The sequence below is a fragment of the Trichechus manatus genome, unplaced genomic scaffold, assembly GCF_000243295.1.
Source record: "Trichechus manatus latirostris isolate Lorelei unplaced genomic scaffold, TriManLat1.0 scaffold00102, whole genome shotgun sequence".
In the NCBI taxonomy this organism is placed as follows: Eukaryota; Metazoa; Chordata; class Mammalia; order Sirenia; family Trichechidae; genus Trichechus; species Trichechus manatus.
In genome coordinates, this window is record NW_004444038.1 from 4,754,229 (window position 1) to 4,769,540 (window position 15,312).

General features: G+C 36.2%; 1 protein-coding gene across 1 annotated transcript in view; it reads left to right on the forward strand.

Moving 5' to 3' along the window:
- Positions 1–4,614: 4,614 nt before the first annotated feature.
- Positions 4,615–15,312, forward strand: part of TNFSF13B (TNF superfamily member 13b) — a 34,740-nt gene continuing 24,042 nt past the window's right edge. Inside the window, exons 1-2 of the mRNA XM_004382938.2 lie at positions 4,615–5,396; positions 5,495–5,582. Coding sequence (XP_004382995.1) covers positions 5,052–5,396; positions 5,495–5,582 — 433 coding nt within the window. The 5' untranslated portion in view covers positions 4,615–5,051. The remainder of the gene's footprint in view (positions 5,397–5,494; positions 5,583–15,312) is intronic.

Sequence of the window (15,312 nt, forward strand, 5' to 3'; positions counted from 1 at the left end):
AGGGAGGACAGGAGGCTCTGCGGCCCTCACCCATCTACCTGTAACTCTTAATAAGCAAAATTATCAAATAAATCATTTTAAAGTTTGCAAACACTGCTTTACTGGTTTTTAAAGACAGTGTCATATGTGACATTTCCTTCATGGGTAGAACTAATATATTATTATTATTATTATTATTTTAGGTGGATCAATCTGAGAAGGTATTATTGAAGTGTACCTGTGTGTCAATGTGTATTCTGTGAGTGTGTGAACACAAAATAGAAAAATTCATCCATGTATATCAAATCTTGGAGCCCTGGTGGCACAGTGGTAAGAGCTGGGCTGCTAACCAAAAGGTCGGCAGTTCAAATCCACCAGCCATTACTTGGATACCCTATGGGGTTGTTCCACTCTGTCCTATGGGGTCACTATGAGTCAAAATCGACCCCCTGGCAACTTTTTTTGTGTTTTTTTTGGGGGGGAGGTATATCAAATAGGTAAATGGGCACATTGACTAACCTGTACGTGTCTTAAAATTAATGAAAATATTCTTGGAAGTACAGTAAAGTTAAAGAACAGCAAACTAAATTGCACTATAATTAAAAGTAGTATTGCAGAAAGGTCAGCAGTTCGAAGCCACTAGCCGCTCTGCAGGAGAAAGAGGTGACAGTCTGCTTCCATAAAGATTACAGCCTTGGAAACCCTATGGGGTAGCTCTTCTCTGTCCTATAGGGTCACTATGAATCAGAATCCACTCAAAGGTCACTGGTTTGGTTTTTTGAAGTAGACAGAAATTTCTTAAAACACGCACTTGAACACTGTGATTTAACAGCATTAAATTTGTAAGTAGTTAAAGAACAAATTGAGAATGTATTCACAAATGAAACTGATAGGCAAATGATTTGGTTTGGAGTTATTAGGAAAGTGGGTTTTTTTCCCCCAAGAGTTAAAAAAATTAAACCTCAGCAAATACATGCACACTTCTCTTGTTAATGTAACTATTAAGCAATAGAGATCAGTATCACTGGTCACCTGATTATTTTTTTGTATAAGAAATGCTCAGAGTTGTCTATTTTTAACAACATATATTACTGCACATTTAAATTATACAGAATGATTAACATTTAGCCTTCCAAATGAAATGTCACCATAACTACAATAGCAGCTGACTGCATATATATTCCTGCAAGAAAACAACATGATTTTTTCTGAAATACAACAGTTATTTGTGTCAAATTATTTTATATGTCCTGGGCTCTCTGGGGTGTCCTTTTTACCACGGTATACTTTTAAGGTATATCTGCATATCGAAGTGCTGCGGATTCTATGCTTGAATGGTTCAAATCCTTATGAAAGGTAACTCTGTCCTCAAAGAAAGGGGTATAGGAGAGGTCCCCCAAGCCTGTTAATCTTTCATACTACTATTAAGTCAGAAACGATTAAGTTTTTTAATATTTTTGAGGTTGTTCATGTAACAAACAAGTAGTCCCATAGCTGATGTTTATTTTTTGCCGTGGTTCTGTCCCTTGGATAAACTCATAACTGACGTTCTTTTCAAATATATTGTTGTGGTTAGGTGCCATCCAGTTGATTCCAACTCGTAGTGAACCTATATGACAGAGTAGAACTACCCCTTAGGGTTTCCCAGGCTGTAATCTTTACGGGAGCAGATTGCCAGGTCTTTCTCCCACAGAGTGACTGTGCAGTGGGGCTCCCTCTTTTGAGATATACCCTCTCATTATCCTATCTGCCTGCACTTGAGTGGATGGGACAATCCTGACAACCCCAAGGAATACAGGATCCTCACTGTGTTTCAATTTGGTATACATATATTACAGGAGAATGCTTTATAATTGAGTTGAGAAAAAGAAATGTGTAAAAAGTAGCTAATTACTTAGAGTAAACCCTGAGTATATATAAATTTTACTATAAAATATATGGCTTTGGTATAGTAGCTTTTTCTCTGAGAATAAACTTACGGTGTGTTATTCAATGAATATGAATATGCTATTGGTTTAACAGAATTTCAGTTAAATTATTGTCAAACCATTTCCTTTGCAGGAAGCGGTTCCTTGATTCAGGGAGTAATAACTTCCTTTTGTTCGTCTAATAAGAAACGTAACAGAGCATGAAAGCCCCCTTAGTTTTCTGTTTTTAGAGAAAATTTAATTGTGTGATCCTCGTAGACGACATGCAGACTGCAGGACCTGCCTGCCAATGTGTTTCTGGGGAAAGCCTCACAGCTGGCTTCCCATCAGAGAAGCACTAGCCTGTTCTCTGAACAGAATTGCCCACTGCTTGAACCAAGATCGGTACTTGTTTTAAATGGTCTGAACATAGAGACGGTTTCGCATGAAGATCTCTGCCAAATAGAGCAAAAGAGGCTGAGGTAATTTTCTAATACAGTTAAATTAGTTCACTTTCCCTTCAGAATTTTACTGGAGAGGATCGGTTGGGTAGAAGTGGAGGAATGCTGACTCCTGGAGAAAACCAGTGGCTCAATGGCTCATGAGTGGAAAGTAGAGAGTAGTTGGATTCTAGCACTGTCGTGAATTCTTAATTCATTTCTAGTTTTAGTTCTATATGTATTCATCTATATGCATATATTAAAAAAAAAACCAAACCTGTTGCCATCGAGTTGATTCCAACTTACAGCGACCCTATAGGACAGAGTAGAACTGCCTCATAGGGTTTCCAAAGAGTGGCTGGTGGATTTGAACTGCCAACTTTTTGTTTAGCAGCTGAGCTCTTAACCACTTTGCAACCAGGGCTCCCATACATATGCACATATATGTATATGTATATACTTAAATATAAGCTGAATGAGTCTCAATTACTTTCAGTCAGAAGGGTTTAATAAAATACTCAAAGGAATTCTATTTTTTAATTCCAGTGTTATCCAGTATGCATCACCCTGATTGACCTAGAAACAAGGACTGTGACAAAAGAATTGTATTATGTGATGTTTGAACCCAAAACAGTTTATGCACTGATAAAAGAAGACTTCCACATGAACAATTTGAGAATGGTTTATTTGGGGCACCAAGGTAATAACAAATCATAAAGAGAGACATCTGGAACTTGTGGAAGCAAAGGGAATAAGTAACAATGCCAATAGATAGGTAAAGACTGAGAAGTCTGATGACATCATGCAATACTAGGGTAAGGAAACGGGAAAGCATTGGAGGGTAATTTGGAGAAAATCCATAAAGCTGAAGGTGTGCTTACCTTACTCGAACCTGACCAAACCTATAGCTGTCCAGTAGGTTCTGACTCACAGCAACCCTATAGGACAGAGTAGAACTGCCCCTAAGGATTTCCAAGGCTGCAATCTTTATGGAAGCAGACTGCCACATCTTTCTCCCACAGAGCAGCTGGTAGGTTTGAACCGGCAACCTTTCAGTTAGCAGCCCAGTGCTTAACCACTGTGCCACCAGCGCCTTTGCTCACCCTACAGCAGGGAGTTATTTTGGAAACAAGGAGATGTGTATAAAAATGTCTATTTGCAGCACTCTTTGTAATAACAAAAAATATTACGTTTATATTTTCAATGTAATGAGTGAAAATGAGTGAAAAAGTGGACACATCCTGAATGCAGTCCATTCCGACATTTCTGTAAGTCTCGTTACAATCCCAAGAGTTACTATTATTATCTCATTTTACCAATGAGGAAACTGAATCACAAAGACTTTTCAGTAATTTGCTTAAGATGGATAAGTGGTAGAGGCAAGATTAGAGCCCTGGATTCAAGGGTTTGATCCTTCCTTACACTAATTTTCTTTTCTTTTTTTCACTATTGCATAGAAATGCTAGCAAGAGGAAGTTAATATTCAGCAGTCTTAGCATGCAGGGGAGTAGCACCTACCCCAGTGCTTGTAAGGGCTCAGTACTATTTGTTGAATGATGAATCAATGTTAACTGCTGGGGGCAGAACAGCCAGAAACTGGGAAATGAACAGGAGACAGAGATCAGGACAAGGCAGGAATGGACTGAGTCAAAGAGTTTGGGCAGCATCACCATGTCTGACAATATGGTGAGCTTGAAACTAAAGTGACTCTTGTTTGAGTTGGGACCTTTTTTATACACTTTAGGTTGGGGCAGAGTCAACCTAATATGTGCCTAGTAGATAAGGTACTTTAAGGAAAGAATAATCAATGGTGGCATTGAGGTACTTGGAATTGGAGATAAGGCCAGATTCACCTCAAAACAGTATCAGACTGAGCTGGGACTTGAAACCTGAGAAGCAGAACAGCAGAGGTGGAAGGAGACCTATCAGGAGGGGCAGATTGCATGAATCATTGATCACCTAGCCAGGGAGTCTTAGAAGGAAAAAAAAAAAAAAATTATGCAAGTTTCCTTTAAAAATGGATTCCCCTTCACATCTAATCTAAATAAGCTTCTAGAATTTATTAGTCACATTCTTTTGATTACATTGTTATAAGAAGAACAAGAACAAGAACAATACCCAGCTGGCTTCCTGTCCTCTCTTAAGGTCTTTAATTTTATTACATACTTAAAGACTGTTAATAAATCAAAACTCCAAGTAAGGACAATTTACTGCTAAAGCACTTAGCTTATCTGACCTTCACATTAATTGCTTTTATTACACCGACTGGAACATTTTCTGATATTTTTCCTCTTGCTTCCAAAGCCACATGGCCCCAGCCAACACGGTTCTCTCGCAATGCCCAGGATGAGCTTCTTAAGCATGTACATAATCTCACAAGGTATGCCAATCCAACTCAAAGCTTAGTCAGTAGATTAAGGGGCCCATTTGTGCAAGAGTGTTCTGAGATGCCATTAAAATTCTTACAAAAACTGAAAGTGAAATGAGGAAGATGGATTGAGCAATCCCATAGAAGGGTGAATGCCAGTAAAACCTGTTGTACAGTAGGGGCAGAGATGCAGCAAGGGAGAAAAGAAGAAAATTCGGGAGAACTCTCCTGCCTGGGGGACTCAAGCTCTGTGATGTATTAAATATAGGACATCAACAAACACCGATAACAGGAAATGATCCATTCCCTGTGGTCACTTATTCTAAAGGCCCTAACCTTCAAAGTTCAAGTAGCAAAATGGATGACTCCACAGAGCAGTTACTCCTTTCTTCTTGCCTTGCGAAAAGAGAAGAAATGAAAGTGAAGGAGTGTGTTCCCATCCTCCCCCACAAGGAAAGCCCCTCTGCTTGGTTCTCTAAAGACGGAAAGCTCCTGTCCATGACCTTGCTGCTGACCCTGCTGTCCTCCTGCCTGACAGTGGTGTCTTTCTACCAAGTGGCCACCCTGCAAGCAGAGCTGCTCAGCCTCCAGGCGAAACTGCAGTCCTACCAAGCTGAGCAGCTGCCAGCACCCTCCAAAGCAGAAGCAGGAGCCCCTGCGGCAGCTTGGAGGGAAACTCCAGCTGACACCCCTGGACTGCAAGTGAGTTACCAGCAGCTGCCGCCCCAATGCTTCCCACACCACTGCCTCTCCCCGACCTCAGACGTCTTTTGAATAACTTGGGGTTTTTCTGTCAATAGGGGATCTTGGCACCACCAGCCCCAGGAGAAAGCAACTCCAGTCAAGGTGGCAGGAGCAAGCGGGCTGCTCAGAGTCTGGAAGAAACAGGTAGGTTTTGGGGACAGATGCATTGAGGAGTTAGGGAGGACAGCATTTACAGGTTTAGATATTAACATCAGATTTGGGGGAACTAAGGGTGAGCATAATCTCTCCAAACCTCTTAAATAGAGAATACAAAATTTACTTTTAAAACCAGACTCAGCTTTGTGGCAAAACCCCAGCAATGACAAATTTAATAGGTTGTACAGCGTGTTCTGTCTTCCAATGAGCAGATTTTTGTAGATAGAAGTATTTATCTAATCTGTGCTTTAAACACAAAGGTGAAAACAAGGAACACAGAGTTTCCTCAAACAGAAACTACACCCTATGCCAGAAGCATGGACCATCCCTCCAGAAATAAAATCTCTCCACTTCATGTCACTGTAGAATTGTATTTTGTTTTCCTGAGTCATAGAAAGTCTTTTGAAGACAAACATTTCCTGAAGGAGCATTTTATGAAACCAAGCAAAGGTCATACAGTGGGAGGCCCCATATGTCTCTGCTTTAATTTTTTTTCTCATTTTTGAAATGTTTACATATATATATATATATACTGATTTTGAAACTTTTTGTTAAGGTATGCTCTTCCAAGAGGTCCATACATTTATTATTTTCTTGTAATAGTTCTTTCGTGATTTTTGTTTTTCTTTATGTTCACAGAATTTTATAGGTTTCTAAAACCTCAGAGTTGGTAGAGAGTACTAAAATGATCAATTCTAGTTCCATTACTTCATAGATTAAGGAAGAATATTGGATTGTATTTGTTAATATTACAATTTAGAATGTTAACAAATCCTTGATATTACCTCCCTTTGATATTGAAAGAATATTTTGTGTGCGTGTGTGTGTGTGTGTGCCCTTAGAATATGCCAAGCATTAGAATAGGTGTTTTCACACACACTACTTTATTTAACCCTTACGGTGACTGTGTGGGGTAAGCAAAACACAGGTAATTATTTGTTTCCTTTTCTTGCTTCTGAGGATATGTGTGTGAGAGGCCTAGTCAGTGGTAGACTAGGGAGGGACTCTTTGTTATACACACACACACACACACAGAACACACACTAGGTGCTCTGACTATAAATCCATTTATTATTTTACTGTATGACTTACCCATGAAAAAATTTCTCTCTTATTTTATAAAATCAAAATATTTGGTACCTAATTATTATATCTCTGTGCCAATTATCAGTAACACTTGGATTTAAACACTTTTAAACTAGGAAACATACACATTTTTATGGCTAACAGGTCAATTATTTTCATATTTTGCATTTTATCATCTGTATTTTCTACATACATAATTAAATATAATATTGTATATATACTGTTTTATATTTTTGTTTTGATTTATCATACAATAAGACTTTTCCCTATTTCTAAGTAATTCTCATACATGTACGTTAATTTGTTTTTTATTCTACTATTATTATGGTTGTTTTTATTTTTATTTTTTTATTATGAAAGAACATGCTAAAATTTTTGTGCAGATACCTTATGCTTCTGAGAATGATATGTTCAACATAAATTCCATATAGTGGAACTTCTGAGCTGAAGGAGATGAACATCTTTATCACCTTTGCTATCTATTGGCACATTGCTTTCAAAATGAGTTACAAACGCAAATATCAGCAAGGTGGTGCACCAGTTTCTCTATGTTCTTTCTAGACTTTAATCTTTTAAAATTTATTTTGTCTGATTTAGTGGTTGTAAAACAATCTGAAATTTGTTTTAGCTTGTTGTTTGCTTACTAATAAAAATGAACTTCCTTCCACATATTTTAATTACTTCAAGTTTTATCTTCTGCTGATTTGTCTGGCTTAATGTTTTATAATTTTGAATAAGTTCTTTATATATTAGATGTATTATTTATCAAAATTTTGATGTAAATATTTTCACAATATTTTACTCTTGTTTGTAATTATAGAGATCTTAAATTTGTATATTTCAACGTGACAATCTTTTCCTTTTTATATCCTCTAAGACAATAAAACTGAAAATATATTCTTTCATGATCTCCTTAAATAGTCTGTTCTATTAATATTTTCTGCTTGGGCTTTTTTATTATTTAGTACTTAACTCATTGGTCCTTCTGGCATTTATTTTGGTGTGTCATGCTGTTCTGGCTTTAACTTCTGCATTTCTTTTCACTTGTCCCAAACTACAGCTAAATATCTCAACCAAACTTATTAACTAATTCTTGTTAACCTCTTTGTATTGGAAAGCTTACTATATTACATTCAGTTCCTCTTATATAGCTGAATCTATTTCCAGACTCTTTGTGTTTTATTGATTTATTATTCAGTTTATCTGCATTAAATTAATTCTTCTAAGTAATTTCATATTATAATGAGATCCAATATTTTGTAGAGTCAGGGTTCCTCAATCTCCTTCAAACTTCTCCTGCCTCTAAATATTAGTTTTAAAAATAAACCTTGATTTTACCTTTCTAAAGAAGATCTGAGCTCCTTATAAGAAGTCTATAAAAAATCTGCTATAGCATATTTAAGAAGAAAGAATAATAGAGTAAGAAATCAAAAACTTTCAGAGTGTCACCTACCAAAAATATTCTCTGTTAGTATTTTTAAAGTTTCCTTCCACTATTTTTGCTGTGCAAAAATTTTGTGTATTTTATTTACTTATGTTTTGTGGCATGTAAAAATTGTATACTGAAGAAAATTTTTCCCAAAATAATTTTCAATGTATAGAAAATTTGGAGAGTGACAAAAAATTCTAAAAGAAAAAAAAATGTACTCTGAATTCCATAACACAGATGCAACCATGATAGTGATTTTCAAGTTTTGCCTTAGTTTTTTTATGAAGATTTTTTATACTTTTTCTACATATGCATCAAAGCTAACAATGTATTCCTCCATGGTCTCTTTAATAGCCTACTCTATTTTCTTCTTTTGCTTTTTAATTATTTAGTGTGTTACTTTACTATTTAACTCATTGCCCCTTATTTTTTTTTTTTTTTTTGTGTATTATGCCATACACCAAACCTTTTCATATACTGTATACGTACATACATGTATATGCACATATATACACATATAAATTTTTATGTACTTTATATATATTTACCTACATGTATATACATATATATGTATATAGTTGATTTTTGCATTCCTAGGTCCAAGGTGAAAGGTTTGAAGATGAGAATCTTAGTGACAGGTAATGTCTGTCATTCCCTGTCAATCAAAATGGTTTGAGTGCTATACTAGACACTCTCTTTTTGTAGAGGGAAAAAATGTATTTTATCATTTCTGCAAAATCAACATTTATATCATTTGTCTGACCTGTCTGAAACTCAAAGATTTTTTTTTTCTGCTTAATAAGTTTGTGTGTTTTTTGTTTTTGTTTTTTTTTTTTGGTGATGGGAAATTTTTTTTGCAGTTTTCTTTGATTTTTCGTTTCATTCCAATTGTTTTAATTTATTCTCAGTAAGACTCAAAAGCCTTAGGCTATCTCTTTTCCTTTCAAAATGTTCAGTTGATTTATTAATTTTCCATATATGTTTTACAGCCATTGGGATTTTCATTGGAATTGTATAAAAACCAAAAAACCAAACCCATTGTCATTGAGTTGATTTTGACTCATAGTGACCCTATAGGACAGAGTAGAACTGCCCCATAGGGTTTCCAAGGAGCAGCTGGTGGAGTCAAACCTCGAATCTTTTGGTTAGCAGTCAAACACTTTAACCACTGTGCCACCAGGGCTCCATAAATTGACTCCAAAGGATAGAAAGAATTTTTACAATGTTTAGTTTATATATCCAGGAATATGTTTAATAATATCTCTATTAAAATCTGAGTTTAAAATTCCCAATAAGATGTTGTAGTTTTCTTCATGTAAGTTTCACTCTTCTCTCATAATTCATTTAAAAATATTTTAGTTTTGGTTGCTATTATGGAGTCTTAGCATTTAAAAATAGCTCCCGAAGTTGCTGAAATAATTTGCAAAGTTTTAAATAAATGATGTGATATTTGGTATCATGCTTATTTTAAAGCCATGTCAACTCATTTAGTGGATTTATACTTAACAGAATAATGATATTATCATAGACTTTTTTTTCCTAAAATGCCATCTTTTCTACATTTAATCCCCAACGTCAGTATGCCATCAGTTTATTGCTGCTGTTGTTGTTAGGTGCCGTCCAGTCAGTGAGAACTCATAGCGACCCCATGTACAACAGAACAAAACATTTCCCCATCCTGCAGCATCCTCACAATTGTTGCCATGTTTGAGCCCATTGTTGCAGTCACCATGTCAATGCATCTCATTGAGGGTCTTTCTCTTTTTTGCTGACCCTCTACTTTACAAAGCATAATGTCCTTCTCTAAGGACTGGTCCCTCCTGATAACATGTCCAAAGTACGTGAGATGAAGTCTCGCCATCCTCGATTCTAAACAGCATTCTCGTTGTGCTTTTTCCAAGACAGATTTATTCATTCTTCTGGAAGTCCATGGTATATTCAATATTCTTCTCCAACACCATAACTCAAAAACATCAGTTCTTCTTCGGTCTTCCTGATTTATTGTCCAGTTTTCGAATGCATATGAGGCAATTGAAAATATCATGGCTTGAGTCAGGCACACCTCAGTCCTCAAAGTGACATCTTTGTGTTTTTAACATTTTAAAGAGATCTTTTGGAAAAGATTTGCCCAATGCAATAATATGTCATTTGATTTCTTGACTGCTGCTTCCATGGGTGTTGATTGTGGCTCCAAGTAAAATGAAATCCTTGACAACTTCAATATTTTCTCTGTACATCATGATTTTGCTTATTGGTCCAGTTGTGAGGATTTTTGTTTTCTTTACATGGAAGTATAATCCATACTGAAGGCTCTAGTCTTTGACCTTCATCAGTAAGTGCTTCAAGTCCTCTTAACTTTCAGCAAACAAGGTTATGTCATCTGCATTCGCAGGTTGTTACTATGTCAAAAATAAGTATTTAGTACTTACTAAACACAACTTAGGAAGGTTGTTTATCGTTTCATTTGTATATGTCTCATCTGTACAACTAAATGTTAGACATTTCCTTTGGTCTGGGTCCTATTTCCTCTTCTGTTACATCCTTCATGGCATCTGTACACTGTATGCAGTCTATGAACATGTGTTGATGGTATTTGGATTCAATATGAAGTAAATTAGAATGATTTGGGGATGATTTGGCATCATTTTTATTCTGAAATTTCCCATATGTCTTCATTTGCCAGGTTTTAATCACAGGCCATTTGATGAAATATTTTAACTTGATATTTAAAACAACTAATCAGTCAAAGAATGAGCTGGACTGTAACCAGAGTGGCAGGGAGGCAGGAGAGTTGGGGGGTGGGGCAGTGAGCCAGCTGTAGGACACCTTCCCTCAGACCCCCTGAGTTCACCAGGTTGAGGCATAAATTGGGCTCCCTGAAAAGTCATGTGGATGCTTCCATAATCAGAAGCCTCTTTAACTATCGTTTCATGGTTTTCTCATTTTATTTAATAGTTTAAGTTTTAATCAAAGCATTGTTTGTATATAGTAAAGTGCACATAGGAACCCTGGTGGTGCAGTGGTTAAAGCACTCAGCTTCCAACCTAAAGGTGGGCAGTTCGAACCCACCAGCCTCTCTGCGGGAGAAAGAAGTGGCAGTCAGCTTCTGTAAAGGTGACAGCCTTGGAAACCCTATGGGGCAGTTCTACTCTGTCCTATAGCATCGCTATGCATCTGAATTGATTCAACAGCAACAGGTTTGGTTTATTTTGTTTTTGTTTTTTGGTATAAAGTGCACATGTCTTCAATGTACAGCTTGATCAGTACAATGTACAAATTGAACAGCTGTAGAGGATGAAGTGGCAGACATTACTATCAGTCTACATGCCTCCTTCCTACTCCATCACAGCCCCAGTCATCCCAAGGGTAAACATTGCTTTCATCTGAATTTTAAGATTTAGTGCTTTGGCTCCAGTTTTGTTTGTCTTAATTAGTTTGTGTTTCAAATTAAATCTTATTAATTTAATGTAGTTCGTAAGGTCATTTTTGATTATAATATAACAAACAGAAATCCGGGGAAATCCAAGATCAAAGAATTGCCAAAGAGCCCATATTAGCTAAAAATTTACTTTTAAGCTCATGAGTTTGCTTGAAGGTATTACCCAATTTTTAACAATAATTAAGGCAATATGGTTTTTTAAAAATTGCATATTAAAATTTCTTTACAAATGGAATCATGATTATCTACCTTTTGAACACTCACCTAAACATAGTTCTATTCATTTAAGAGTCTAAAGATAAACAGTTTAGAGTCTATCAATAAAGTTAACTCTTTCAAATGGGTTCTACTGAACAAAAACAGTTTATTAATAAAATAATGTGACTTTTTTTCTTTTTTTTTAATTGATGTAATTAAATGAAGTTTACATTTCAAGTTAGTCTCCCATACAGAATTTTTTTTTTTTAAACATACATTGTTATGAGACCCCAACCGCTCACCCCCATTCTGCGACAGCACTCTCCTCCCCTCCACCCCTGATTCCCCATGAACATTCAACCAGCTCCTTACTCTCTCTGCCTTCCCCTCTAACCTCTGGACAGAAGTCGCCCCTTTGGTCTCTTATTAATGTGATTTTTAAATATTTTTTTATTGTGCTTTAGATGAAGGTTTATAGAGCAAATTAGTTTCTCACTAAACAATGAATACACAAATTGTTTTATGACATTGGTTGCCACCCTTATAACATGTCAACACTCTCCCCTTCTAGACCTTGGATTCCTTATTACCAGCTTTCCTGTCCCCTCCTGCCTTCTCATCCTTACCCCTGGGCTGGTGTGCCCATTTAGTCTCATTTTGTTTTATAGGCCTGTCTAATCTTTGGCTGAAGGGTGAACCTCAGAAGAGACTTCAGAACTGAGTTAAAAAGTTGTCCGGGGGTCATTCTCTCAGGGTTTTTCCAGTCTCTGTCAGACCAGTAAGTCTAGTCTTTAAAGTCAAGTGACTTTTTATATTTCATGTAATGCTATTCAATGGGGAACTTAAAAGCTACCTAAAATCTGCATTTTTTAGTTTATAGGAAAACAAAATTTGTTTTTATTGATAATGATTTTTATGCTTGTCTCAATTGTAACAGTAAAACCATTGTGAAAATATAAACAATTCAAAGAAATATAAAAAAGAAGAGTGAAAAATTGCCCTTATTTTATCTTCCAAATAATTATTGTAAAGATGTTGACCAATCTTCTTTATTTTTCTCCATTATTTTAAATTAATGATTTATTTTGGAATAATTTTAGAATTACAGGAAAATTATGAAAATAGTACAGAGTTCCCATATACCCCTTTCCCAGTTGCGCCTAATGTTAGCATCTTCAATTACCATGATTATCTTTGTCATGACTGAGAACCCAACATTGGAGCATGACTGTTAACTAAACTCCAAACTTCAGATTTCATCAGTTATTCCACTAATGTACTTTGTCTGTTCCATCAATCTAGGATAACATGTTGTTTTTAGCATTTCTTTATTTAGTCGTAATTTTTAATTAAAAATAAAACCAAACCTGTTGCTGTCGAGTGGATTCTGACTCATAGCAACCCTATAGGACAGAGTAGAACTGCCCCATGGGGTTTCCAAGGAGCAGCTCGTGGATTTGAACGGCTGACCTTTTGGTTAGCAGCCAAGGTCTCAACTACTGCACCACCAGGGCTCCACTTTTGTTTTTAAAGTATAGTACACAGAAAGTATGACCTCATATTGTAACACAATATTTCTCTGAGATATTAAAAGAATTAAACTTTTTTTTAGTTCTTAAAAGTAAAAATATCAAGACTATTTTTGAGTCTCATTTCTTGAAATCCAGAGTCCAACTCCTTTGCAAGGCAAGATGGGATGTCTGAGAAGATTGCAGCATCCAAACTTTGCTTCACTGGAGTTTCTGGCTCATCTTGGACTTACAAGGCTAAAAAATGAGTGTTGACGGTGTGCAATGGAGAACTCAACCATCCAATTTGTATCAAACTGAGGCTTATTTGAGCTTCTTATCCAGTAAGGGTGTGTTCCTTCCTGGAACAGAAATAGCTGGCTGCTGTCATGGTAACCTTTGACCAGAATCTTTCCTGAATGCTATTTTTCCTTCCCCATGCATCAATAGTGAGGAACTCTTGTCAGTGTTGCAAGAGCTGGCTTCTGCTCAATTTCCAATAAAATATTTAAAGTTGAAGATAATGACATGGCAACCAAATATTTGAACCCTGTTTTTGTTAAGCTTGAAGTTTTGGGAAACTGAACTGCTAGGAAAAAAAGTCAGTCAATATAGCCCAAAGTGATATAGGGTCTCTTTCATGTATTCAACAAATATTTAATGCGCACCTACTAGATTCTAGACACTTTTCTAATTGTTTGGTTTTCATCAGAGAACAAAGACGATAAAAATTTCCTGCCCATTTGGAGATTACAAAATATTATAGTGATGTAGAGAGATGCAGAAAATAAACACTAAACCTAGTAAAAGTAAATTATAATACTAACAAATAGGGAATCCTTTGAAGAAGTGACAACGTTAGGGCACAGTTAAGACTATCAGTAGTATGAAGGGTGAGGAATGGAGAAGAGGATGAATTTCAATTTTAAAGAAGGTGGCAGATAAGCCTATCTATTCCTTGAATGCTCAATAATCCTTTATACTTCCAACAATTTTTTAAAATTTGCATACGTGGGTAGGTAGATTAAAAACAAATTCATGAAGTTGGCGGATGTGTTGTTCTCATCGATAATTCCCTGTGAATGGATACCATAGTACTGATGTTTAATTTGTCTTCTATTACGGCTCCACTCCTACTGAAGATAACCGCACTGGGCAGGTCGGTTCTTGTTGTCATGAGATTCTCTTTTAAAGGGCATTCTCATTTCTGAACAGTCAGAGAAGAAACAGGATTTCCATCAAAGTACGCTTAACCCCTTCTGCGTAAAGATCTGTATTACATACAGGGACGGAGAGAGAGGAGCATAACAGTTATCGAGGGCAGCGCCCACACTGTGCTGGACTCTGTGAATTTATGATTTTACTTACCCTCTCAATAATCCTTTTAGCTTGGCATTACTATTTCCATTTTAGCTGAGAAATTGGAGACCCAGACATAGTTGGTACTTACTCCCAATATGCTAAAAATGTAGTTGGAGAAATTAAACAATATTATACAAATTTATAGATTTTTAGAGCCGTGGTAGTACAGTGGTTAAGAGCTAGCTCGGCTGCTAACCTAAAGGTCAGCAGTTCCACTCCACCAGTTGCTCCTTGGAAACCCTGTGGGGCAGTTCGACTCTGTCCTACAGGGTTGCTACGAGTTGGAATCGACTCAACAGCAACTTGTTTTGTTTTTTTTTTTTGCTTTATACAAATTTTAATAACAATAACATAACATTTCCATAATTCCTAACCTTTTACAAAGCATATGTATATTACGACTTCAACCAATGCTCACAACAACCCTACAAAGTAGTTGCTGTTATTCCTGTTAGGCAGACAAGAAAATTCTTTTGAAATTAAGTGTCCATCTCACAGTTACACAGCTAACTGATGGGAGAACTAAGGTTTGAATTCATTACCCATTGACTATAAACACTGATTTTTTTTTTCATTTATGCAATAGGTACATGCTTAATTTTCAAGTTAGTCCTGATTTGAGAAAAAGTAATGGGTCATAGAGAAATTCGGGGTATTATTATTATTATTATTTCCAGTGAGAGGGACATCAAGTTA